Source organism: Electrophorus electricus, chromosome 5 (assembly GCF_041902795.1).
Source record: "Electrophorus electricus isolate QZ-2024a chromosome 5, ASM4190279v1, whole genome shotgun sequence".
NCBI lineage: Eukaryota > Metazoa > Chordata > Actinopteri > Gymnotiformes > Gymnotidae > Electrophorus > Electrophorus electricus.
The window spans coordinates 24,195,455-24,222,562 of NC_137501.1; the positions used below are offsets into that span (position 1 = coordinate 24,195,455).

General features: G+C 40.3%; 3 protein-coding genes and 1 pseudogene across 12 annotated transcripts in view; 1 reads left to right on the top strand and 3 right to left on the bottom strand.

Annotated features, from left to right (window-relative positions):
* LOC113590658 (ATP-binding cassette sub-family C member 2-like) overlaps positions 1-3,251 on the bottom strand; it is a 33,422-nt pseudogene extending 30,171 nt beyond the window's left edge. Inside the window, exons 1-8 of the transcript XR_014123903.1 lie at positions 2,971-3,251; positions 2,203-2,376; positions 1,990-2,130; positions 1,773-1,913; positions 1,556-1,678; positions 1,408-1,463; positions 1,038-1,269; positions 371-558 (exon numbers count right to left, since the gene is read on the bottom strand). The product of XR_014123903.1 is annotated as an ATP-binding cassette sub-family C member 2-like (transcript). The remainder of the gene's footprint in view (positions 1-370; positions 559-1,037; positions 1,270-1,407; positions 1,464-1,555; positions 1,679-1,772; positions 1,914-1,989; positions 2,131-2,202; positions 2,377-2,970) is intronic.
* A 1,062-nt stretch (positions 3,252-4,313) lies between these two features.
* Positions 4,314-8,688, bottom strand: cutc (cutC copper transporter homolog (E. coli)). 3 transcript variants are annotated; one of them, XM_081714488.1, is made up of 9 exons: positions 8,578-8,688; positions 7,894-7,964; positions 7,580-7,639; positions 7,001-7,210; positions 6,609-6,644; positions 6,312-6,409; positions 5,367-5,394; positions 4,915-5,020; positions 4,314-4,789 (listed from the first exon to the last, which is right to left on the bottom strand). In XM_081714488.1, the coding sequence occupies exons 2-9, from the start codon at positions 7,961-7,963 to the stop codon at positions 4,678-4,680; spliced, it is 720 nt and encodes a 239-aa protein (XP_081570614.1). In that variant the 5' UTR covers position 7,964; positions 8,578-8,688; the 3' UTR covers positions 4,314-4,677. The 3 variants fall into 3 exon arrangements, with proteins under 3 accessions (XP_081570614.1, XP_026886714.2, XP_026886715.2); XM_027030913.3 differs by having other exon boundaries at positions 6,312-6,445; positions 8,578-8,687; XM_027030914.3 differs by having other exon boundaries at positions 6,312-6,445; positions 7,001-7,199; positions 7,940-7,964; positions 8,578-8,668.
* Positions 8,689-8,875: 187 nt separating this feature from the next.
* On the top strand, positions 8,876-14,130 carry cox15 (cytochrome c oxidase assembly factor COX15). The gene is made up of 9 exons (XM_027030919.3): positions 8,876-9,041; positions 9,452-9,630; positions 10,067-10,189; positions 11,108-11,294; positions 11,833-12,000; positions 12,100-12,181; positions 12,271-12,425; positions 12,945-13,058; positions 13,333-14,130. Exons 1-9 carry the CDS (start codon positions 8,967-8,969, stop codon positions 13,462-13,464), a joined length of 1,215 nt encoding a protein of 404 aa, XP_026886720.2. The 5' UTR covers positions 8,876-8,966; the 3' UTR covers positions 13,465-14,130.
* Positions 14,131-14,410: 280 nt separating this feature from the next.
* Positions 14,411-27,108, bottom strand: part of LOC113590661 (A-type potassium channel modulatory protein KCNIP2) — a 138,472-nt gene continuing 125,774 nt past the window's right edge. For 2 of the 7 annotated variants that reach the window (XM_035529793.2, XM_035529791.2), the window contains exons 2-8: positions 20,260-20,384; positions 19,627-19,696; positions 19,357-19,427; positions 19,120-19,227; positions 18,914-19,018; positions 18,479-18,541; positions 17,825-18,254 (exon numbers count right to left, since the gene is read on the bottom strand). In XM_035529793.2, coding sequence (XP_035385686.1) covers positions 18,093-18,254; positions 18,479-18,541; positions 18,914-19,018; positions 19,120-19,227; positions 19,357-19,427; positions 19,627-19,696; positions 20,260-20,384 — 704 coding nt within the window. In that variant the 3' untranslated portion in view covers positions 17,825-18,092. Of the gene's footprint in view, positions 17,171-17,824; positions 18,305-18,478; positions 18,542-18,913; positions 19,019-19,119; positions 19,228-19,356; positions 19,428-19,626; positions 19,697-20,259; positions 20,385-21,520; positions 21,617-25,236; positions 26,047-27,108 lie in introns of those variants that run through there. The other 5 variants (XM_035529795.2, XM_035529794.2, XR_014123828.1 and 2 more) reach the window with 4 other exon arrangements.

The window sequence follows — 27,108 nt, forward strand, 5'->3', positions numbered from 1 at the left end:
AATGTGCATATTTTGGTGGAAATTCATTTTATAATTGTATATTAGCTCTGGGGATGTTTCTGGGCTATTTCTCACTCTATTCTTACATGTTTACAGTACTGTGAAGATAACCTCTGTAACCCAAAGTTCAAAGTCACCGGAAACACCTGGGAAGTCTTATGATGGAGATAATGGATTTGCAATCCAAGGGAAAAATTGCCTAAATCACATAACTAAGGTATCACAACAGTGTCCATAAACCATACACCTATTGATCCAGTAGGCATCTCAGGAAATATACTGGATTGGTTAGGTACACTTAATAAAAGAAAATCATCAATGCAGAAATAGTAACAATCTAAGGAATCTTCATTTAGAGCTACACACACACTTGAGAAATTGTGGGCTCACAAATGCTAGAAGGTCTTGGAGCAGTTTGAAGAATGCAGACTCTAGAAGTACCCATTTAAAAGTTTTTGCAATGCTGAGCATCAGCCAGGAATGAGGATAAGTTGGTTCTCCATCCTCCTCATTTTTCTCTCCTTTGTTTCTCTGGTCTTTCTTTTCTCTCTGCTCAACCTGAAGGTTAAAAAATTAAATTTCCATGAAACATTTCTGGTTTCATATCTAAGAGCTTGGAGGTCCAATCTTAAGCATTTTATGGTCGAACTGACTGTGTGATAATCTGAACATATGATAATAAAGAACCTGAACCTTATCCATCTTAACCATTACAAAAACAAAAGGTAATTTGCTTTAAAGTATCATGGTGTACTTTGTGTTGCAGTCTCATGACTTGCCACATGGACTTTTATATTATAGTAGAAAGTATTGCACTCAGTCTGACCAGGGCAGAAGATAAGCATTGTATAATTTTTAGACTAAATTTGTTTAATGCATTCTTCACAACACTTTGTAAATAATTTAAATGGATATTTCTACTTACTACACCTTTATTTCAAAAGTCAGAAAACATGTCAGTTTTTGAAATCTGCAACCTGTATTGAAAAACACATGAAAACTAATTGGATGGAACCAAGAAGTGTCTCTGCCCTCACCATGACAAGGAAATCCTGACTGATTCCCTTTGTCATGACATTCTGGTCAGAATTGGGCTTTGGACTAGATTTCTTCTCATTCTGCTGTTTCTCCAGTCTACTGCGAGCTTTCCTTAGCTCCTGGTCCATGATCTTCTCAAACTCCCGGCTGATGTAGCTGATGGTGTCTTCCTCATTTAGCTCCCACATATCCTCCTGCACCAGGGGCCTCTTGTATCCTTTGATGAACATCCTGTGGGTCAGTTTTTATTACACAGTGTCACTGAAGGCTGTAGCACTGATTAGAAGCATGACGACCCTTTGATATAGATGCTGAACTGTGTAAATTAAAAGGGGAGAGTGAGCACAGGACTAAGCCAATAGTTCATACCTGCTAAAGCAGTTAAATGTAATCCTGCTGAGAAATGATGCTCTGACTTCTGGGTTCTAAACAGAAATGCCACAAGAGGACTGCATGGACAAAATACTTGTAATAAACATAAACCAATGCTCTAGATATGATAGAAAAAGTTTGTTACTCTTTTTGTCAAGAGTTGAAGGTCAGGTGGAACATCAGCAATGGCTGACAAGACCAGAGCAATCAGCTGTAGCCCATAGGCTAAGTAGAAAAGACAGAAGCATGGACGATCGGCTGTTTCTCCCTGAAGATACAAACAATCTTACTCATTTAGTCTCTGTTTCTTGGTTTTTGGTAAACAAAGTTATAATGTAGTGTATTTATGTTCAGCATAGTACTTGTTTTAATGCCGCTCTCAGCATGGTCTGAAAAGGGAAGATCTCACAGATGACCTTTAATAGCCAGAAAACAAAGAGACTTCCACAGTCAACAGCTCGCTCCTTTTGTCTCATAGCCTCCTGGAGCAACAGCACCAGCATCTAGGAAGAGAGTGCTAGCCATTAGGTTACTTCATATACAGGCTCTGAACAAAAAGGCACAATTACTCAATCTTACCCATGACACCGCAAATAGTGATGGGTTAGCATAGAGCACTACTGGGTTCTTCACAGTCTTTGCATTTACATCAGTGTAGTCATCAACAAAAGTTGTAATCAGTTCCGAAACATCAGTCAGGAGAAGTAGGGAGACCATAATCTGAGGGGGAAATCGAATAAAGCCGAAGTCATCCTGCCTTCATTGTAAAGCTGCAATGCTTCTTCCTCATACCTGCTTGCAGATGTAGAGTTTGGAGAGAGGGGTTTTGGGAGGCTTTTTCCTGAAGAGAGTGGCCAAGTGCCAGGGTGAGCAGAGCCACAGAAAGCCCAGTGGCACCCAGACCAGCACTGTTCTCTCCACACACACCGGCAAGTCCGGATCAGGACGGTCCAGGAAAGAGGCATTCTACAACACAGAAATGAATAATGTCTAAGTTTCTGCAACTTGTAGCATTTCTTATTTTATATATATAGGGAGGGGGTAATAAAAACTGCAGTGTAGAGCACAAGGTTTCAAAAGAAACAGAGTTTTCTAAAATGGTACATTGTTTGCATAACTGATGAAGGTCCTCAGTTTGAAATTTTTTGTGGAAAGCAAGTATGTGTAATATATATATATATATATATATATATATATATATATATATATATATATATATATATATATATATATGGGGTTATGCAGGTTGTAATTTGTTTTACCTATGTATGTCAATCCAAACTTTTATCAGCCAAATACAGAACAGACGTGGCCATTTAACTACTTATTAAACAAATGGCTATATTTTGGTCCTTGCATTAAGTGTTCATGTGAAGGTTAAAAATTGATTTACTTTCAGTCATTTCTTTCCTAAAACAGCTTTACTTTTTTTATTTATATACTTTACCACTGACAGCCACGTAATGCATTTCTATAAAGAAAATCCACGCTTAAAATCTAAAAAGGCTACTTTTACCACTTGGTAGTCTTGATACGAATACAAAACATATATGAACTCACCCAGAACGTTGATGCACAAAACTCGTCCAGTGCTCTGGACATTTTTGCCTTTTTATTCTTAATGCAGCTGTGCGACACATACTGTGAGCAAGAGACTCGAAACTTTTTTGTGCAGTTTTAGGAAGCTCAGCTGACGACCAACATGCAGTACAGCTGGTTACCACACATCGTTTAATGCTTTCTCCCTGCGCTTAGGATATCTTGTGCCCAAGACGTATGGTTTTACACATATTGTTGTTAAGTAGTCTTTCACCTAGACGTTACGAGGGGGGGGGGGGGGGGAGATTCTCGTGATCTGGTTAGCGCAAGAAGAAGTGACATGTACTGCTCAAAACCCAATTAGACGCATGAATGATTCTCCCATCAACGTGTCTTCTTAAACTGATATAGCTTTGCACTTTTCTATGTTTTCGCTGTTGGAAACAACCCGCACAACAAGCAGCGTAATAGCCGTACAATGGGTAAAACGTAATTAATTCGTTTTTTTTTTTTTTTTTTAGAATAAAGATCAAGACCGGTTTTCCGTGACTGCTCTTGTTCAACAAATACTTGGAATCAATTCAGAAGCTCGCTGTTTTTATCTGAGGAGTTGTAAAGATGGCTTAAATTAAAGGAAGACACGCATTTGCTTTTAAATGAAAATTGAATTGTTCCTGTCTGCTTGTGAGCTTTCGGGTTCCGCATTTAATGAATAGAAACTTGACTTGGTCCTTTTTATCCCACAGTAGCATAAAATCCATTAAATGATCACCACATCTTTTTTCAAGAGCTTTTGCTGCCTGTAAGCCTTTTGCTTTTCTTAACCTCAAACAAATTTACATCAGCTAGAATATAATATTTAGGTCATGTTATTTAAAAAAATAAAGATGTCATTGGACTAAAAAAAGATGTCATTCAACTTTCTCCAATACTGTAGTAAAGGCCTCACATTTCACAGGGACCTCAAAAAGATTATTGAAGATCACACATCCCCCCACCACATAACTATTTTGGTAAAGAAAGAAAAATAACATCTTACATTATCAAAGTATATTGTCAATGGCCCAGAGCTTATTTTGGGATAACCAGTTTAAAAAGAAGTGACTCAGTGAGGTTTGTTAGCTCGGTGCCAGCATGTTACTCTCCTTTCTCTGGGATATGGTTAATCATTATCACATGCAAACATAGACTGGCATATGTTGGAGATATGAAAACAAAAATAGAAAATGATGCATAAACAGTTTAAATTGATTAATTAGTAAAGAAAGTACATACCTATCAATCAGTGGATAAATGTGACAAGCAGACAAAGAATTAATTGATAGATAAAATGAAGCTGCAATTAGAATCACCATCCAATCAGATACTTCTCCACTCCAGTTTATTAATAGTATTAATAATGATTAATAATTTCATTCAACATCTATTGGCAACAAAATCCATTGTCATCCAAACCTTTTTAATTTCACTACAATCAAGGATGAACTATAAACAAGTGAAGGGTTTGAAGAACAATAAAGTCCGACATCTAAACATAACCTTTAGATTTAAACCAAATTTAAACCAAAGCTAGAAAAGCCACTTTGTTTGATGTTCTCCTTTGACTTGAAAACATCAAGCTCTTCTGTGCATAAAAATGGCATCATTCCTCAACAAGTATAGGGGACAAGGACTAGCTTCAATTAAAGGAAGACCTGCTCCCTTGCCGAGCCCAGCCCACAGCATCCCCTAGAGGGTGTTTTTCGCAATGGCGTTGAGAGTGCGCACTTTGGTCACGTCTGCCACTTTAAACGAGTACTCGGGAGCTGAAAGGGAGGCACCCATGCTCACGTTGGCATTCCTGTGGGAAGAAAACATAAAAATGGGGTGACAGAGACCCTAGGTGACGCGGAAACCCGTTCAACAGGACACCCACACCGCCAGCGGAGGACGGGCCGTGTTGAGCAGGAGGGCTGGGCGGCTCACCTGAACTTCATGGCTGACTCTCTGCTGGAGCGTGCCGAGCAGTGGAACTCCTGGGCACCAGAGCCTTCCAGGATCCGCTGGAGGTTGCGCTCAGTGATGCCTCCTCCTGGTTAAAGATGGAAGAACGACTTATGAATGTGCTGTGATAAGGTCATCAAGCCACATGCTGAAACAGTGTACAATCAATCAGTGAAAGATAATGTAATTTTAACTCTAAAAAATATTGAAAAACTTCTACAGAATAAATACTATTAGACTTGATCTCAACAGTCTCATAGGTGCACATAACTAGACTGCATGCACTTGATTCTGGACTTCTAAACTTGCATGTATGTTACTGAAAGGCCACCAAAATGTCTAACATTTCCCAAAGAAATAATTTGCTCCACTGCAATGTGAATGCATTACTAGGTACAGAAATTGTACAACATAAAAGCAAATGTCAAACTTACCTGGCATTATAATTATTCTACCTTTGGCCTGTCAGGAAAAAAGTCAGTGTGTTATGATAGCACAATGGCACAATGCAATCATATCACACTTACCATGATTAAAATGCCACTTTATGATTCCTGGTGAAGCTTTTAGACAGCTTCTAACCACTCTTCTCTCACTGTATATTTTCAGAACCACTATCTCTCTATGGTCTCCACATTTGTTCAGATTCCCATTAACATTATGCAGAGCAGTGACAATATGAAATAGCAAAATACTACACAGAGAAAACATAAAAAAATATATGGTGTTATGCGAGCACCTAGATGCAAAGAATGCCTTTGCAAAAACCATATTATAAAACCAATTAACTATGCATGTGAATGTTTTACATATGTCAGCTGTAAAGTGGGTATAGTTAGTACCAGGTTCCACCAAGTTCTTGTTAATAACAGACACTACATGCTGGCTTTAGGAGTATGAATGCCAATTCTTTTTTTGTACTTCAGAAGGCCAAACAGTTTGTAATAGGAGAGGATGAAATGTGTCATTTATGCCTGTGATGACTTTGGATAATGGAGTTGTTTGTTCTGTGGTGGGTTCAATGACCTTTAATGTCAGAGCTGCAAAGATGACTGTAGTGCCTTTCTGTTTCAGGCAGAAACATTACTGTATTGAAAAAATGCTTGTCCCACACATTAACACACTCCCAGCAGAGGATGCTTGTCAATGTCTCCTCAGTTATCTCCAACTAGATAAAAGTCTTTAGAAAGTGTTGTTTTACCCTCCCAAGATGCATGTTAGTGTTCTCTGCCTAGTTCAAGGAGTTCAGAGGCTTTTAAAGAGGCATAAATACTTCAAGGAGTTGTCTTAAAATATAATAATGTTCAGCTACTACTAAATCTGACTTTTGGCACAGATCTCAGAAGGCTTTGGGACATGAAGATGTAGATGCTGTTGACCTGTTCCACAAGGCGTTTGATGAGAAGTAAGCCTTCTAACGCTGAGCTGTCACAGCCACTGGTCAAAATCCTCTCAAAGCCCAGGGAGGCCAGTGTTTCTAAGGCAACCGAGGGATCATGGACCATATCAAATGCTGAAATGTACAGTGAAATATTAATAATACATCATTATTAATCAGAAATGGCAAATATCTGAATAATCAAAAAACCTATTCAAAAAGCGCTAAAAATACATTATCCTATAAAAGAACATTTGCTTACCTCAGTGAAATGTAACTATGAGAGATATTTGCTTACCTCTATGAAAAGTAACTGGGAGAGGTCGACAGGCAGCTATAGAGAAGAGACACATAATTGTAATTCCTACAGCAGTCCCTAAAATTAAAAATAATAACCTGTATAAAATGGTAATTCTTATGACATACTATATAAAAGATAAAACCTGAAACAAATTAATAATTCTTGTGGAAAGAGGACAATTTCAGAGTGCTAAGCAGTAAATCATTCTCCACACTGTAAAAACAAACAACAAAAAAACACCAGATTAACCTTCCCTCTGTTATTGTGCCCTCCTACATTTAAAATACTAATCAATTTAAATCACAGTTTAAACACTGACTCAATCTAACAGTTTATTAGCCACTGTTAGCCACTTTAGTATTGAACCGCTGTATACAACTAGCCCTTACCCAGAAGCTCCATGCAGAGCGCAACGTCCACCCGCCCGTCCTCCGTCAAAGCACCCAGCACCAGGCCATCAGCCTTGTGGCTCTTCATCAGCTCAATGTCCTTCCTCATCACCTCCACCTCCCGGTCCGTATACAGGAAGTCGCCACCACGAGGACGGATCATCACGTAAACGGGGATCTGGACATTCTCTTTGACAACCTGCAGAAGACCTGAGAATGGGAGGTTTGTCCATATTAAAGAAACAGTATAGTTTAGCATGTTACCGTGCCTAATGGAAATGGAATGAAGTAGCTTCCAGCTTGAAATCATTTGAAAAATGCTAATTTGTAAAAGATAAGTAATAAATTCAAGGAAAGTTCCATAAATGTTCATCCATATATGTAATCAGCATTGCAGATTTATTCCTTCAATTAACCATTTTGTCAAAAAGTATAAGTTGCCCATCACTAAAAAAACAGTGACTCAAACCAAAACTGGGTTTCAAGGTATGTTTTTATTGACAAGCAATTTTATTGACTTATTTTTGTGGCAGTATTCCACCGATAACCATTCAAACATTCAGGTCTATTTACACTCACCGATGCTGGGTGTGATCCCACCCTCCAGCAGGCTGGAGCACAGCTCAATACGACCAGCACCTGCAAATGAATCAAGAGTATTTATAAAATAACACTTTATTGGAACCTGGAATGAAGTGAGCATGTGAAAAATATGGAACACTCAAACAAAAAAACAAAACAGACAGAATATAACAATAGTAAACATGTGCTGCCTTCCAAGTGGTTAAGTGACTGTTAGTGTATTCCTGGCCATGCGATATTCAGAGGTAACATAAGAAGTGATCCAACGTAAGATGTGATTTAGTTGTGTGTGAGAATACACGCGATTGTACCTCCCCTTTCTGCGTTTATCGCTGACTCAACTGAATCCACACATACCTCCATCAGGAAGCCTTCTAACATCCTAGGAAAGAATATTAGAAAATAGAAAAGCTTTGTTCAGTGCAGCATGTTTAGGTCAAACTATTCAAAACTGTTAATGGGAGTATCTAGAGATAATCAATAAAGTGGGGAAAATAAATAAAAATAAAATAATCATCCCCCAAGGACAGCAAGTCACCAAAGGACAGGGATCCAAATGAAAGGCAGTATATCAGAAACATTCTTCATGGGCCCAATCTCGCTATTGCTTACTGAACTTAAACAGCAATTATACAGAAAAGTACATTACATTGGTGGCAGCAGAACGCAAATTTGCTCATTTCCAATTAGCATGTAAAAGTTGCTGACTAATAACCTGTAAATTGCATGCAATAACCTTCAGTTTACGATCAAATTATAACGCAAAACCAGACCACGGTGCAGTTGGAAAACTATTTCAGCTACTCGCCGAACAGGACGTTAGTCTGGTTAAGGTTAAACTGTAGTGTACAATTTCGCTTGCTTAGCTAGCTTGGCAGATTTTTGCAGCGTGCTTTAAACATTTATAAAGTTGAAAATGACCAACAAGATCTTTTTGCATATTGGTCAATTTAAATGAGGCTGCTTTTATTGCTGCATTTTTCCCATTCAGTTACCTTGCAACCGTTTGGTTTCACATCAGCGTCCAGAAATGTTTTCTTAACACGACTCAAATCAAGATGGCTTGGCTTCCACGCGATTGGTTAAGAATAGTTTAACCCTTAATTTGTATTTCATTTTGCAGGAGTTTTTGGTCTCAGTGGCAGGTTAGTTGAAATAATTTATTAACAAGTCTAAAAAAACCCCCACCATTTTTATGCACTCATATTATTTTACAATTTGTAAACTCATTTGCCCGAGATTTTACCCAACTCTTAAATATGACGTCAAAGGTCAAAGTTAAACCCACGGGAAGTGTAAAAGCACACAATGGTAATGCGAGGAGAGTTCTCAACGAGAGTTCTAGTTTAGATATCATACGAATAGCAAGACAACAGATTGAGCTATGCTTCTCCCAGCGCTGAGGCATGTAGTGCGGTGTGGTTATAGAGATGCAGGCAAAAGATTCCAACAGATCCAAGTAAGAAATTAATGCCAACAATTTTTAATGTGCTAGCAAGCTAGCTCGCCAGCCAGCAAGGTTAAATCATTAACTAGCTAGGTCAGCTCTTGTGTTTCACTGACTGTCAACTGTTTGAATGAGCTATATAGAACTACATTGTCACAGACAAAATTGGTCAATCGGAAGACGCAGAGCTGTTTGGTTATCTATTTGTCTATTAATTTATGATCAGTACTTAATTTGGCAATGCATGTTTATTCAGTTTATGCACATGTGTGTATACGTTTGAAGAAGTGTTTATTAGAAGGCTGTGTACTGACAGTCCAGCTGGTTAGATTTGACTTGACCTTACATACGCAGTGATGCGTTTGAATAGGATCGCAGTCCACCTCACCACTGTTGGTTAACTGTGGTCTTGTCTTTTTTAGCGAACACCTTTTAGGCAGTGGGTTCTGCAAAGAGGACAAAACACTGTGGTTTCCGAAGCTGGGTCCGCACATGCAACCGCGGCAACACCCAACTCAGCGACAAATCGAATTGTAGGTCAATGGCTGGTGGGATGCAGTGGGCTCGTGTTGGGGGCTGTTGTCTTGGGAGGCGTAACCAGGTGAGTAGGTGACGGACACCCGTCAAATGTGCTGGTGCTGACGACTTGTTCGTTTTCCCCTCCTTATCAGTATCGGAGTAATGGTGATCCGGTAATACAACAGTAATAATCGTATTTGACTGTGAACTAGGATATTTCATCGTTCACTTGTTAGTATAGTGTGTTTTTGGTGAAATGGAGCAATACTAAGCATAATGCACATTCTGAATTTATCACAGCAGTGATTAAAATTAAGATGACATTGGTATCAATAGGTGCTCAGATACAGAATCAGTAAAGAGAAATAAAGCTGCCAAAGCTTTATTTAATTGTAAATAAATACATTAATTCATTAATATATCAAACTTATTACATAGGAGGGAGGTTAATGGTCAACTTTTCATGTTTGCAGTTAAACAGAGGAAACAGACTTAACTCGTGCCAATGTGCCTTTCAGGCTGACAGAGTCAGGCCTCTCCATGGTGGATTGGCACTTGGTGAAGGAGATGAAGCCACCTCGGACACAGGCTGAGTGGGAAGCCGAGTTTTCCAAATACCAGCAGTTTCCCGAGTTCAAAATGTGAGTGGGATCTGGCTGCCAGTAGCCACACTAACTCTTATTACATAGCATAACTACATGCTCTGTGATGCCCATTGCTGCAATACCAACATTTTACTTTGTTAAACAAATTGTGAAGTGCTATTTAGATGATTAAATGTACTGGACTAGTAATCAGAAGGTTGCCGGTTCAAGCACCACCATTGCCAGGTTACCAGTGTTGGTCCCCTGAGTAAGGTCCTTAACCCTCAATTGCACAAATTGTAGTTGGTCACAAATGTAAGTTGTTGTCTGCTGTAAGGAAAAATTCCCTATTTTCCTTAACCCTGTCCCTCTGGTCCCACCTTCTGCCTCACCTTCCTCGGTTGTCATTCCTCTGGGTCCTGGGACACCATTTATCAGAATTAGTAACACAGTCAGAGATGCTGAGAAGCACAACAACTTTATTCAGAGATACATAAGTGTATATATAGAGAGCAAATCAGTTGAGTAACTGTATGTAAAGACTTAGCAAGTGCAACATAATAGACATATACAGTATCAAAAATGAGACAGCTGTCTATCACTAGCTCAAACCATATTTGACATAGCATTTCACCTATCTAAGAATAGATATGCTAACATGACAGAGGATAAATCTTTAATATGGCTGGATAGAAAAACTGTACTGTACAGAAAAGGGATTCACACTGTAGGAAATTCTAACATCTGCTAAACGTGTTGCCCAGTCCCATTTGTAAAATTTTGTTTTCCTTGCATCAAGTCACTTTGTTCAAGTCATCTTCTTATCCTGGTTATATTAAACTGAATCAGGTGTGCTGGACCAGTAGAGCACTAGATTAAACAAGACAGGTTATCTCCAGGACCAAGGCCAGAAAGAAACTTGGGGTAATTGCTATATCACATTTCTAATCTGCTCACCTTTTCATTTTTCAACAGAATGAACCATGACATGACCCTGACTGAGTTCAAGTTCATCTTCTACATGGAGTGGGGACACCGCATGTGGGGCAGGCTGGTGGGGTTAGCATACATCCTCCCTGCCATGTATTTCTGGAAGAAAGGTTACTTTACCCGTAAGATGAAGGTTCAAGCTTTGGGCCTGTGTGGTTTTGTCTTCTTCCAGGTATGGAGCCAAGTGGTGTCCTGTTATGAGTCTGGCTTCCAGACATAGATTGGCCAAACATACTAATATGGCCAAAAGTGAATCCTAATGTATATATGCTTCTGTACTGTAATGAATTTAGTAACAGCCAGTTATTATTGGTTCATTTGGATAATGCTAATTGGTGCCTATCCATATTTATTCTTTGTTAGTAGCTTTAGCTTTTTAGGTTGGACTATTTCTTTCTGAAGCTAATATTGGACTTTAAGGTGTCTTTGTGCTAAGATGAATAGTTACTTTTAGGTTCAGCATAAGAGGTCGTTACACTGAACCAGTTTGCATAGTAAACAATGAGACCAGCTTCATAATAAAAAAAACAAAAAAACATATTTTTTAATATGCCCCTTTGGTTTTTGGTTTACATTTCTCTAGATTTTAATTTTGATTTGTTTTAAAACTTTGTCATTATAAACTGGAGCAAAATGTCAGGAAACATAATGGAAAGAAACTGGGCCAAAGCTACATTTAGCAAATAGCAACATTTGTGGCTTATGGATAGGGACTTCTCGGCTGGTACATGGTGAAGAGTGGGCTGGAGAACAAGCCAGAGTCCTATGATGTTCCCCGCGTGAGCCAGTACAGACTGGCTTCCCACCTGGGCTCAGCCCTGGTGCTCTACTGTGCCAGCCTGTGGATGGGCCTCGCGCTCATGCGGCCTGCAAACAAGGTTTGCATTTGCGCACACACACAATCTCATTCCTCTGCATGGTGCACTTTACATTTTACCCGAAGCTCTGAAAAAAGACATCGGTTGTGTCTTCCACAGCTTCCCAACACCAGGGGTATCGTGCTGCTGCGGAGGTTTGCCAAGGGAACGGGTGCTCTGGTCTTCCTAACAGCTCTCTCGGGTGAAGCTGCCAACCAGCAGACATGTGTTCCCTTTCAGTTTTGCTTTGTTGTCATCGTCACTTAAGTGAGCCGTTGTTGTGGCTCACAGGGGCCTTCGTCGCTGGCCTCGACGCTGGCTTGGTGTATAACTCTTTCCCAAAGATGGGTGACTACTGGATCCCTGATGACCTGCTGGCCTTCTCCCCGGCAGTCAGGAATGTGTTTGAGAACCCCACCACTGTTCAGTTTGACCACCGTCTACTGGTGAGCCTGTTGCTGCATGGCTTTACTCCTTATCTGCCATTTAAAAAAAAAAAAAAAAAAAAAATGCAACCTATAAATCAACTCCTGTCCTTTAGTAACATATCTTACTGCTAACATGGCAACTATTTTGAGATTAAAAACATAATCTACCAAAGTTTATAGATTTCTGACATTCTAAGCAAGATGACATGCATAGGCATATACTTACACCTCATTCACCTCATTATCGGTACTCTAATTAAACAAATTATGATATAAGAAGCAGGCTGTTAATATTTTTTTCTTAGTATGACCTTGTTGAGCTGCTTCAGCAACTCTTAATGCATCCAAAACCAACAACTGCTGGCAGAGACAGCAGGACATGCATGACTACTGCATGATTGGCAACTCTGATTTTCTTTCATCGTTAGCCTTGTTTGCTTTTATTCACTGGTAGTCTGGTACTAGAATCCTCAGGCTGTCTTTCTAATCTCTTGACTTTTCCCACTGTTCAATGAAAGATTGCCTGTCTTCCTTTAGGGCATTGGTTCATTAGCAGCCATCACAAGCCTCTACCTTTTCTCAAGGCGCATGCATCTGCCCAGGAGGGCAAAGATTGCAATTGGCTGTCTCACAGCCATGGCATATACACAGGTCAGTGGCCAGAACCCACTGACATATTTTGCATTTCCCCTGAAATAGACAGTGTGGTATTTGTTAAGTAATTATTAGTCTTGCTGTGGCATCTTTCATTTAGAAACTGATTGTGCTTTAGAACAGAATGCATGAAAGTAGATCTTAAAATAACGGAAAAGGAAAAGAGTGGGAGAAAGAGTCCTTTATGTGTGAGATTCTAGAGGTCCTATACGATGCGTTACATTGCGGCAGTGAAGTGCTTTTCAAGTGTGCCCTGTACTTTATTCTCCAGGTGGTCCTTGGTATCAGCACCTTACTCCTGTACGTGCCCACACCCCTGGCAGCCACCCACCAAACTGGATCGGTCGCACTGCTTACCTTTGCCATCTGGGTCCTCTCCGAACTGCGCAAGGTGGCCAAGTAAATCACGTGTCTTAATTTCCACCTCACTCCCTCCTTTGCCTGGTAGGCACCTCTGTCTGCTCTGGAGAGACTTAAAATCTTTAAGTGAAAGATTTGACCTCCAGCACCAGGTTTATTCCACTTACTTATTCAGGGCAGAATCACAAAGGGGTATTATATTTCTGCTGAGATCATTCATTATAGGTGATGAAAAACACACCTTGCTGCTTTGGTGCCGACGGTGTCGGGAGGAGATCTGTCCTGCAGAGCGATCTTTGAATACTGTATGCAATTTTATATCATCTTGACAATGAAACATTTTAATGTTGTGCACATTGACAGCTCATGACTTATTGATTTCCCTGGAGAAAGCTAACATAAGACTTCTTGCACTGTGCAGTAGATGGGTAAGGTGAATGCGGCTATATTAAAATGGTGTCGCCCAGTAGAGCAGCAAGGCATTTACATCATGAAATGACAGAATGCAAATCTAATCTAATAGATTTAGTTTTCTGTGACAGACTGGGCAAAGTGCATTATACACAACTTTGTATGTGTATGTTTGGAAAGCTGCTGGGTTGATTCAAAACAGCCCGGCTTCAGGGCCGTCTGAAGTTTGTAGAGCTGTGTTCATTGTATATATGTATATGAAGTTATTAATTTTGTAATAAATTTAAATGGCAATGTTTCTTTATAATGTCTGTCTGAAAATTACACAGAGCTTCCATTACACAGAGTTGTAAATAGTCTCATTCCAGATTGAGTTCACATTTTCGTTTGGTTTTGTATTTTTTGTATCTTGTAAAACAACTCATCTAAAGTGGTGTGTTCACAGGGTATATAAAAAGGCATTAGGGAAAAACTACACTCCACATTTATTGCATAGCAACTGAGATTTTTTTTTATTGTCTTTGTACAAAATATACATGTTTTTGTTTTGAATGCAGTGCAACCAGTTGAGGCTAGCTAAAACAACAGTTAATACAACAGATTATCAGTTTAATTTGCTCTAAACACGGTACATGCGAATATGGACAGGTACCACTGGTATGGTTACCTACTAACCAGTATTTTGAGCAAGTCTGCCACTCATTGATGCTAAACTGGAAAAAAAAAAATCTACAATTAGGAAAATCCATAAAGTGGCACAGACTAGGGCCCTGACTATTATAGCACAAAGAATTACCATTAGGTGATGGAGCAGGAACTATTGTGAACATGGAGTGACATGTGTCTAAGGATGCCCAACAAAAGGGTTTTGTTGTTGTTTGCCATAGCAGAAAATGTCACCTGTGATCAACTATAGTTCTTGGTGCACATGTTAACACCTACTATTTAACAACTGCTAGACCTTCAAGTCAGTCAACATATGGAGGCTAAAAGAATGCCTGGAAAATCCATGTGTGAGTGCCTATTGGTGATGACTTCGGTACCCAGAGTTCCAGGCACGATCTTTTCTCCAGTGGTGCTCTCTTTGTTGGGCTTCCTTCACTTTTGGAAGATGGGATGTTTGTGCTTTTTTTGGCTTAAATTACTGCTGGGATACATTTCATTAATAGTGGTAAATAAAACTTCCATTAATTATTATTTTTCCTATATGGCCATGATCTTTAATGTGTCCTAGTTGCATGGTTGGTGGATGGGGCAGTCACACTGGAGTTATGCTTGATGTACCTGATGCTGAAAAGTTGTGGAATGTTCATTTGAGATGGGCTCCACCTTGCTTTCACTTTCCTGATGTGACCTGCTCTTGATTAAAAACATATATCAGTATTCTGTATTGACACAATAACTAGGGCCCAACCAGGAAAAGGGAAGGTAGAGTTAATACTCAAAGGTTTGAGAAACACTGCACAAACGTCTCTGGTAGCAAGTACTGCATCACAGGTTCCAAACCATATGAATGTCAGTATTGCTTGTTCTCAGATTCTATTATATCCCAACTTTTTACTGCTTTGCATTCTTGAAGTCTTGGTATTGCCATGGTAAGTCAATTGCAATAGGCAAACATAATGCATTTCAGCATCTACAACTGCTTGTCTGTGGGCCAGGGGGAAGAGTTCTTCTCTTAAGTGGAAAAGACAGACCTTCTGCAGTATATGTTCTTTTAAAGTAATTCAAATGAATTCACTGGTGTTAGATGGGATCATTTGCATAAACAGCTGCTTGGAGCTTTGAATGCTGAATTGTGTGGTCAATACAAGCATCCATGCAAAAAAAATAAAAAATAATAAAAAATAAAAAATCATCACTAACGGTGTTTCCACTGTTAACACTAGGAGCTGCCCACTAATAGTTTATATGATTACATGTTTGTTTAGTGATTAATACTGGTACGCTTTAGTCACAAGTTATTGCTTATATTATTTAAGGATATTTCACTGCACGTCTACATACTGGGTGGAGCTTATAAATAAATCTAGGTTAGAAAATTTCATCTGTCTGATTCTGATGTGCACTTCATGTTTCTTGAGATGTCATACAATATGTAGATCTCATTGCTTAAAAAGCGAACCCAATACAATAGGTCCAATTGCAATATTCAGCAATAATCATGACTGAACCACTTAAACATCCCATTATTGATAACTGCTAGCATGCATATTTAAACTTCTACCATGTGACAGATTGTTCCTGTTCTAATTTTCAGCAGTGTGTTTATGACTCAGTAGTCATTAATTATACTTAACAATTAACAAAGTAATTCAATATTTCTGCTAACATTGGCATGTGTCATACTGCAAATCACTCAGAACTTTTCTCCAGTAGATAGTGTTTCCTTCTATGCACTTGAATGACTCAAATTTTGATTTTTCAATTGTTTAGATGATTTTAGATTACTGAACACATCCCCTCTCAAGTACTCAATCTAAATCTCCACACTGTGGAACCATGGGCCCCAATCTCATGGATTTTGGACTTATGTTCTGTGTCTTTTACTGAAGTAGTAAACATCATCACATCAAATGTACAAGGCCACACAGCTGCTAGCATATAAAAAGTGCTAGGGGACTTCAGCTCGATATGGTTAACATCAACGGCAAAATATGATCCTGGAAGCACGGTGTACACTGACACTGTTGCTCTAATTTATATGTTATTATGTATTACTGCCACTGGCATTCAGACGGAAAGGGGTTCATTACCTGATCCAATCGTTCAGGCTCTTGCTCTCCAGGACTGGTTAGAGGCATATAATTTATCTTAATACAAATTACAGAATAAATTACACCGTCATAGCCAGTAGACCTATTATTATCGAAGATCCAAAGTTATAATAAAATTTAAAACAGTTACAATTCAACATACCTTTCATCCCATATGTAGCATATGCTCTTTTAATTTAGATAAAAAATATGTAATCAAAATAATTCCTCTTTCATTTATGTCATCACATTCATGTTTTAGTAATTCCACAAGCAAAGTCTGCTGCAGCCTGCATCTCAAGATCTGGAAGTTCGCAAAAGTGTGTAGCGTCACTCTTATAATAAATGACAGAAAGCCCTTCAGCCTCTTGACTTTCTTGGTAAAGAGCACATTAAGTCCATGAGTCTGCAAGTCCAGAGAAGACCAGAGATTTAGATTTATGATATTTAAATCTCAGCTCATACCTTGTTCTGCTGTACATACTTTTACTTACCCCAAATAAAATCTTCATTTCAATTGTGTCCTACTATCTGTATTGATTGCAACATTGAAAATTCTTTTGAGTCTTGGTCTAAGTGGATCTGTGAAAAAACAGGGTGTTAGCAACTAAAAGTGTTTTTCTTCGGCAGACATGGCTGAACTTTCTGAAGTTTCTTTGGTGTCGGTGGGACAGTCATTACATGGAGAAGCTTGCTGGTCTCTATGCCACAGAGTGTTGACCTACCCTAAAGTCATGCCTAAGATGATAAAATACTGGATAAAATACTTTTATGAGTAAGATACAGTGAGAAGAACTGAAGCAAAAAACACTGCTTTTGCTGCTTGCAGATACCTACCATCTGTGATAATATAAGATTCATCATTTTACGGGGGATCACAGTGAGAACGTTGGGTAACACTTATGCAGCATAATTAAATTTCATACATTTTTTTTTTGTTTATGTATCTTAAATTCCTCTACTTATTGTGTTACAAAGGAAGAATTTCACGTCACAGCAAAGGAGCAGTCAGAATCTGTAATAGCTAAGGATTTCATGGCCAAGGATTTCATGGCCTTGAGTGGGAGCTCCTCTGAAATGTACAGGCATAGAATGTTTTGCTATTTTCTGCTTTGGGAGGGTGAAACCTAAGGGGCAGGGCTTAAGCCTGGAGTTCTTACTGAGGGCACACGACAACAGCACACAGTCTGAGCGAGGCACATGTGGACGGACGAGCAACAACAGACAGGCTTTGGACTAGCTCAGTAAATAGGTATATTTAAGTAGTGTAGGTTAGTCATGACATCATGCGTTAAGAAAAATCAGTCAGTTATTGGAAAAATGGTGGCACTTTGTGCGTGCGATGACCTCCGGTGACCTTGATTCCACACGCAGCTTCAGCCCAAGGACCTCTGAGTTGCGATCCGTAACACCAGTCCCTAAGGTCGAGTCGGCTTCAGTGAGTGTCCGCCCAACTTGGTTAACTCTTTCAGGAATGTAACAAAAGAAGGTGAACTGGTTGCGTCTAGAAGTCAGCCCTGATGTAGCTTCCACTATGTCTCTGGGAGAAAGAAAGAAATGGAATGATGGCAGTCCTCTGGAAGAGAGGCAGGAGGCATGCGGCTGGATGGCCGGGTTGCAGGTCACTTTCCATGACGCCTGTCTTCTCCTCTCCACCAGAGCATGCCTTTAAATGACATTGTCAAATAGTTGCATGGACTGCATGATGTTCTCATCCTGAGCATGAGCAAGAACACAGAAATGGTTGATAAATGGGTGAGGCCCAGGAACATTAATATTTTTTACTCCAACATTTTTAAAACTTTTAAAGTGCAATAAAACAGTTTCCTCATAAACATATTCCACATATATTGAGTGGGGATAAGGTAAAGTCTTGCTGTAAAACTGCACCTTTTGGCATGACTCAATGAACTCGTCAATGGTAACAACACCATCATTGTTACGATCCATTTTCTAGAAAACAAAAGGCAGTCTCAAATCCAGAGATTAAACTGAGAGTACTGAAAACACTTATCATTTAGGTTAAAACTGTGCCTTGTAACCATAACCATTCTACAATTAAGTTAAGTAATGATTAAAATCATCAGCTAAATGTCAAGCTATTCCTCAGTGTAATTATATTAATAAATACATTTTAGTAACACCATTCCTTTAACTGTCATTTGTGCATATATTAATATGGACAAACAATAACATGGTCGAGGAAAAAAAAAAAAAAAAAACTTTGCATGGAGAATCTAATAAAGCTCTGCATTGAAAAGAAGCTACATTAACCTAATAGGATTATAGACAATGAACTGTATAGCATGGATCCTGCATGGTTACCTGAAAGAAGATCTCCACATGCTCGCGGGGAGCATCCTCTTGCATGCAGGGATATGTGTATTTCCCCATCATATCATAGATTGACTTCATGATGTCCAACATCTCCTGAAACCCAAAATATGTGGGCACATTTAAAACCAGGTCCATGCTTCTTACAGTGGCCCATGTGCCAGCAATGCTTTCTGAGCCAAACATCTTTGTCAGACCTCTTTGGTGATGCAGCCATCTTTATTGAGATCGTAGAGGTTGAATGCCCAGTTTAACCTGTCGTTTATCGTCCCCCTGAGGATGATGGACAGGCCGATGACAAAGTCCTGTGAAAAGCAACAGGACAGTGGTAAAAACAGCTTTGAGCTAGGGCTCCAGTGTAAGTCAAATACACTGGAGTATTCCTCATTACCTCTGTGCCTGAGGGAGATAAACAATGACTGAACAGTGCTTACCTCAAAACTAACTGATCCATTCTTGTTAGTGTCAAATGCCTCGAAAAGGAAATGTGCGTACATACTCGAATCTGGAGGAAATTTTTCAACACAACACTCATACAGGTATTTAAATTGTTACTATTTTGTGTAGTATATAAGCATCAACAAAATCAACCAATTTTGCTAACCTCTTGTGAAACAGGCATCAGTGCCTCAGAACTAAATAAATAAATAAAAGGGGTAAGAGAATGTAGATGGCACGTGAGGGACTGACGTGTATTCACTCACCCCCCTGTGGGAAGAACTGGGAGTAGATGACTTTAAAGGTGTCTTCGTTCACAACACCACTGGGACATTCCTGAAACACAGTACAGTTTGCAATATGTAAGAATCTTATGAGAAACTTGAAATGCAACAGACAATCCTCTGAAACACACTGACCCTATGAAAAAAAACATTTGAAGATGTCACAATGAGTGACTATATAGCCAAAATGCAGTTGATGGTAAATCTAACCTCAAATATTGTTCTCATTAAAAATAAATGAAAATCTGCTGTAAAAATGCATCACCTTCAATCATTGTTAGCCATAGTGGCATAATGGGGTGAACATTTCCTTTATAGCCAAAGAGCATCTATTTGGTGACCCCTAGCCAATTGTTTGTTATTGTTCCATCTCTGAAAACATCTGAACTAAGCTGTGATTGGCTAGAGAGCTCTTGATAACCTGGCTCCAATTGGCTGGAAGTTGAATGAGAGCAAATGGGTGGATCCACTGCACGTTCCCATATACAGGACAGAGAAGCTGTGTTTTACAGAATTCTGTACAACTGTACAATCATTTATGCTGAGTTTTTTTCCCCAGGTATGGTGAAGTATAAGAGTGATAATGTGAATCAGCCAATCAGTAGATTCTCTCACATTCTTGAAGCCCCGGTAGAGCACTTGGAGTTCCTTCTTGGTGAACTTGGTTAGCTGCTGCAGCTTCTCCAGCCCTTCGGGCCGCTGGCACACCGTGGACAGCTCAAAGTCATCCTCAATGCTGTCTGTGAGGGAGAGAAGAGCTTGTCAGAATATTGCTTGCACTCTTGTAAGAAGTCTCTTACTTCATTAATGGATTACGTTATGTCAACATCAAGCATACTGCATAAAACTATGATACATCTGCCAAGTTCAAAGAGCATAGTTTAAAAATACTCAAGCTCTTATAGTTTAAATACATTGAAAAATGCTCAAAGGTTATGATTGAAATTAAAAAAAATATTATTTTATTTATAAAATATTTAATAGCTAATATTTAGAGGTGTCACATAATGTATTAACAGTACACGTTATGCGCACGGGTAATCCATTCATATTAAATACTACAAAACTACACGTTTTAAAATCCTTTTAAATGTAAAGAAGGAGACTGAAATATTAGAGGAGTATCCCTTCAAAACAACTGCACATTTTGGCACAGTGTATTCACTTGGTCTTCACAGTGACTTCAGTTGGACATGACTCCTGAAACACGTATGTTTCTCCATCTATATGGGGGGAATTTCACGTCTTGTTTCTACCTCTGGAGCAGCAGTGAAACTGACCTGATCCATCTCCTGACTCAATGCCCAAAGAACAGTGCCAGATAAAAAGAAAGAAAGAAAGAAAGAAAGAAAGAAAGAAAGAAAAAGAAAAGATATAGCAACAGTGTATTACAGTGTATAAAACAGAGGATTTCAAAAATATCAGCACACATTTTCTTGGAGCATAATAAGGAATGTGTGTGTGAGACTATGTGAGTGTGTGTGAGAGAGAGAGGCATTTTAAGATTCACCTTAAAATATTTATAAATTTTGCCTTTACACATTTGTCAATATGCGATCTGTGGATTTTGTTGCTTTTTTGTGAAGTTTGATGCTTTACATTTTGCACATTCAGTAGGTAGACAAAATAATGGAAAGAGAGAAGTACATGGCTCATGCCACTAATAATGAGCTTTGCTGGCTTCCAAGCTGTGTCAGTTTTTCCTGGAATACCGTTATTCAACCTTAATACGACCTAAGAATTATATAAATTACTATAATTGTTATCCTCATTTTTCCATTATTGTGTCTACCTTCTTCAGTGTATTCTTGCCTGTGCTGCCAGCTAGTGAGATTATGCGGGGTTACGGTGGGTGAGGCAGAGCGGAGTCACTTGCTTTGACTGACTGGGGGGGTGGTACTAGGGCCGCAGCATGGCAGCAGCTTGAGGAATCGTTGTTTAATGCTTTTTTTGCATTGGCTGGGAGTGTTACCTGTAAGTCACCAACCACAACAGGGAATTAGAGAGAGAGTGAGAGCAAGAGACAGTGGGAGAGAGAGAGATAGAGAGAGAGAAAGAGACAGAGAAAGACAGTGAGAGAGGGAGATCTGCATTCTGCACAAGAACGCTGCAGATATATGCATCAGATGCAAACGCAGACGGAACACATGCATACACCATGCACCTGAGAGGATATGACCATGTATGGAAATTTCTGAGCTGGGTGGCAGTTTCCATTATACTAAATGGGTCGGTTTAGGTAAAGGTTGAATATACAAAGGCCATTTGAGGCAGTAGATAGGCCATGATATAGAAATCTGGCGACATTCCAAAACCATGGATAGAAGCCTGTTTTGCAGTTTGATTTGCAAGCTGCCACACCGAGAAAGACTAAAAGTTGATATTCAGTATTAATGTTGTAAATGATGATCTATTGATCTGTGAGATATGTTTTACTGTGTGGGCTGCTGATTCATTGTATAAAGTAGCACCCAATGTACTGACGTCTCCGGATTGATGGTGTGTAGAGTCCCTCCCCAAACACACACAGTATTTTCACAGGTTAAGAAAAATGTCATGCAACATAAAACTGCAAAGGGATTCTGCTGACCTGGCTTCAGAGAGCACTGTTAAACACACGGTCACAGTTTTTGTCCAATTTAAGATCCACCAGAATGTAAAAATGTTTTTTTGGCAAAATTGGCAACACAGACCTCAAAGAGGACCTTGCAAAGACAGTCATACTTTTTGATTGGTCCTTAGCCTCTGTGACACAATGCACCCCTCTTTACACTTCAGAAACACACATGGGCCTAGCTGCGGGCATGTGGACCCTACTTTTCACTGCTGCAGAAACAACCAGATAAGCATCACAGCTTAGAAAACTTATTTGCCTCTTTTAGCACATTCGCACTTACACACACATGCACAATAGCCATTTTCTCTTTCTGATCCAGGGTGGCTCCTGGGTGACTGCCACAGCTTGTATTTAAAGGAAAAAACACTGCCATGGATGCTGATCTGTGAACTGATACCTGGATTCCACAAATAAAGACCCACACACAGGTAGATTGTGGTCACCGGCTCAAGAGTTGGCCAGCCACCCTGACTCCGAATCCATCAGCCCTCCTTCTCTGGGTTGCAAACCACAGTGGCTCCTCCACTCCACCCAACTCTGCCCCCATCCACTCTGCCCCAACAATCACCCTAGGCCTCCATGGCAGAAACAGCTTGAGCTTCCTGAGTGCCGCCCCCGGCTGTATGGGAGATGAGCGCCATGATGGACTTTCGTCGCTAGATCAGCTAACTGTGCTCTCACTTGTTCTGACTCCACCCCAGTTACATTCCCCTCCCCCCTGAACCCACCCACAATCCACCCAGGCTCGGGTGCGTCGTATCTTGTTGCAGTCACTTGGTGTCTGACCAACGCAACCGCATACTGCTGGGCATTAAATTAATGGTTCCAGAAGTCCAGCAGGGGCCTGGGCCCCAGGGTTTGGTTTTGTTTTGTTCATGTGTGTGCGTGCGCGTGTGTATGTGGTGTAACATATGCATTATAAATGGACAGAATCATAATTTGAAAAGGGATATGTACTCTGTGCAAAAATTTTGGTAAGAAAAAAAAAATCTGGGCAAGGTGGTGGTTTCAAAAGGGTGAGTCATGGCGCATGTGTGTGTAGATCCGTCTGTGTGTCTGTATCTGTGGCACATGTCTCTCAGGGGATACACTGCTTAGAGCTCTGCTACTGCTCGGTGTAACTGCCTAATAAAGATTAAGATGCACAGCTAATCGCTCAAAACAGCCCTGGGGGCAGACTTCATGTGAACCGGAGAAATCATTTTTAGCTTTTAGCCTTCCAGATGAGAGACTTAAAATCTTTAAAAGTGACTTAAAAGTGAAAATTGAGCATCTGCCCTGTCCTTTGGTTGCACAGTGCTGACCTGCAAGTACAGGGGGTAAAGAGATGGGCTGTTTCCAACCGGTCATCTGATATTACATCAAAATCAAACCACACTAGTGAGGTGGGAGTGTGAGAAACAGATATAACAGTAATCGGATTCTGGCTGGCATTTTTTACCAACAATATGGCCGTCACTGCTTAGACATTGTGCTCACTGTTCTCCAAAAGGAGCTGCAAGGTGTTTGTGTTACTACGGAGATGCACAGCCAATGAACCAAGGATGTCGAAAAGGATCTAGTCCCTGGGTCGTTTTGCTTTTCATGCAGCATGCATGCTGTTGCAATCACCTACAGAATTATGGCCAATTGCTGTATGCTTTATGGTTCTAATCTGTAGCCTCTCTGCTGCCTCTCTTGTTCTAGGTAAGAGAAACACTTGAAGCACACATCTGATTAATTTCTCACTCAGCACATCTGCCTAATCTTTAGCCTTTTTTTGGAGACAAATATAGCTTCTTAAAAGGATATTTTTATTATTTCTTGGAAGCTTTATGAGTTTTGAACTCATAAGAGAGAGAGATAAGGATAGTAAAATCGTAGTGCTTCAAAACTGCTTCAATAGTTTTGAAGCACTATGATTTTACTATCCTTATCTCGCTCTCTCTCTGGTTATGCACTTCACATAACAGGAGAGAGCAGCAAGCCAACCCTACTTCAAGCCCCATAAGTCCATGAGCCATCGTCTCACGAAAGGGATTTGATGAATTATGTTTTATCTTTTATGGTTTTGTATTAAAAAAAAGGTTTACTGCTAGTTGACAAAGCATATCCTCACACCTCATGAACTCATGAATTACTGATAAGAATTCTGTTATCTTTCCCAAATTCCCAAAGTCCCAAGAGCCCACAGTGAGCTGGACAGGGAAAGCTGATGGGTCAGGAAAACCAGGTAATCCCAATTCATCACATCTGACTACCTTAACATTATCAAAACCCTCACAGAACAGAAAGTCCGACACTCAGACTTGTTTGAATCCATTTTCTTTTTAAACATATGGACTCCAGACTTTTTTTTAATGTCTGATCTGCTAGAAACATTGGTGGTCCAACAGGTGAAGTGGAAATATCAGAGAAAGAGGAGGACAAAAACCATCAGGACACTTAGCAGGGAGTGGCATTGTTATATGTGATGAACATTGGCTTCTGGCATTCTATGGGCTAAGTAAATGAGACTGTGGAAACAGAACAAAGCATTGCTTGTGGGTCTGTCTATGTTTTGAAAATAATTCAAAGGTAAGTCCAGGCATGTAGTACTGGGAAAATATGAAGTGATGTGTAGGTGATACCATACAAAGTATCAAAGGAAATTTGTATCTTTTTGATCAGTCTTAAGAATCTTTTTGGAATCCTAAATCCATAAATCAAGAATACTTGCATGTGAAAAAAGTTGACTGGCTTAGAGATTTACTGTTGCCGGAAATGCCTTATGATACTTCAAGTCATTTTGAAAATATTGGTATTTGTGCTCTCAAATACTTTGAAAGCGATCACCTTTTTTGCAAATCAAAAAGCTTCTAACAGCAAACTATATGCTAAAATATGATCAAGGCATTACAAAATAAAACAATTTAAAAGTTACATTAAAAGCCCCAGAATAGGTCTGTAAGAAGGTCTACAGAGCCTCTACTGGTTGTGGGCTTTTAAAGTCCTACCTCCAGCAGAGAAGTCAATCAAGCCCAGAAAGTGCAGGAGCTTAAGGGAGCTGCACACCACCAAAAGGATGCCAACGGTCTGCAAGCCTTCCATCTCCCACTCTTCCCTGAAGAACATCAACATGACGCCCGGTGCCTCCCAGCAAGCCAGCCAGCACGCGCCACTCCACCAGCCGCACTCATCGCCTACCCACTGCGCTTTTTCCCCCAGGATCCAACTGCCAGGGAATCCCCAATATCCTTGCAAATTTTTCCTGCTGCAGTCTCTGTTCCCTTTCCCATAATATAGCCTTCCTTCCTCAGTGTATTTATCGTCTTTCAGTCATCCACGGCCAAAGATACTCCTGAAACACAATGAGTTCCCTTCTTTGTCAATTGAGACAGCTCCCCCAGAAGAGCGTCTGACCGCAGAACAGGCAGGAAAATGGGGAAGGAGCCATGGTCAAACACTCCCCAGGTCTCAAGTCAGCAGCTACTTGCTCCTTATTGGTCTCGTCAAGTAAAAGGACAGATGCTCGGCCCACAAACTTATTACTCCACATGCACTCTAATGATCCTTTGAAGGGATGTGGGGAGTCCTTCCCCCCTGGTGGATCTGTGCCATGCCTGATTTCTTTCCCTCTCTTTTGTGATTTCCACAATCTCTTGGTGAGCTGAGACACTAGGGCACTGGGATGAGGAGGGGGCGGCGCTATGGGTAGACAGCAGTGGCTAAGCTGACAGATGTGACATCTTTGCCTCCCTCACTTCTCCCCTCTCATTTTCCCGCTCTCTGATATTCTGGTCTCTCTCTGATATTCAGGTCTCTCTCTGGTCTGGCTGCCTCCTGTCCTGCCTGAAACCTCTCACCTCTGTGCCCTTAATAAATCTTGCTCTTCTCAGCTTGTGCGTCTGCATCACAATTGCTCCATATTACACCCTCACCCACACACATACACACACACACCCTCACCCCCACACACACACACAGAGATAAATCAGCAGTTGCCCCCCTACATCCTGACACTGCCACAGAGGCTGTACCCACAGAGATTGAGCATTGCCATTGTAATTTGCCGCCATGGGCTTCAAAAGGCCTTCGCGATAGTCTGGCGCAGTGGCTTCCAGGGACAGGCACGCTTCCCCAAAAATAAAATTCTGAAAATAGGATGCTGGATGAAAGGCTAGGACTGTAACATCATGCAACAGGTTTTCTCTTTATTCAGACTGTAATGTAGTAAGGACATAGTGGCAGGACTCTACGTGACAGACAGACTCCTGCCTAATGAATGAACCAAATACTTGGACCGTTTAGAAGTGCCGCCTTTTACCGGGTTCGAGTTAGCAACTATGATCAGTGCACTTTGCATCCAGCCACACTATGAACCTTGTCAGAAGCTTGTGTTTAATTACTCAGAGTGTTTAATAATAAAGGCAGAGGAGGGCATGCCCATCAGCCATCAAAGACAAGGTAGCAAATCTTTTTATTTAAGCATTATTAAACACATACAAAGTCTCCCTGCTATCTATCAAGTTCACACCTGAAGCCCCTGTACTCTGCTATGTACTCTGCACCTGTGCTGGACAGTTGGCTGCACACTTCACAAGTCTCAGCTCACTCCTGTCAGGCTAAACGTATGTTCCAGCAACCCCACAATATGAGTTCAGGATGGGAGGCTGTTGTTGCTTTCCCATTCCTCTCATCATCAAGAACGGGAGTGACAAAATTAGCCCTCCTGATCATCAGTAAACACACTTTGGAGAAGTTCACAAAACAGGCTCGGCTCCAGCCAGCACTCCGGGTATCAAACACAAACTGGCACTGAAGCCTCACCTTCAATATACTGTCCTTAATTTCTGTTTTAGGAGCTGGCACATGGCCTAAAAGCACAG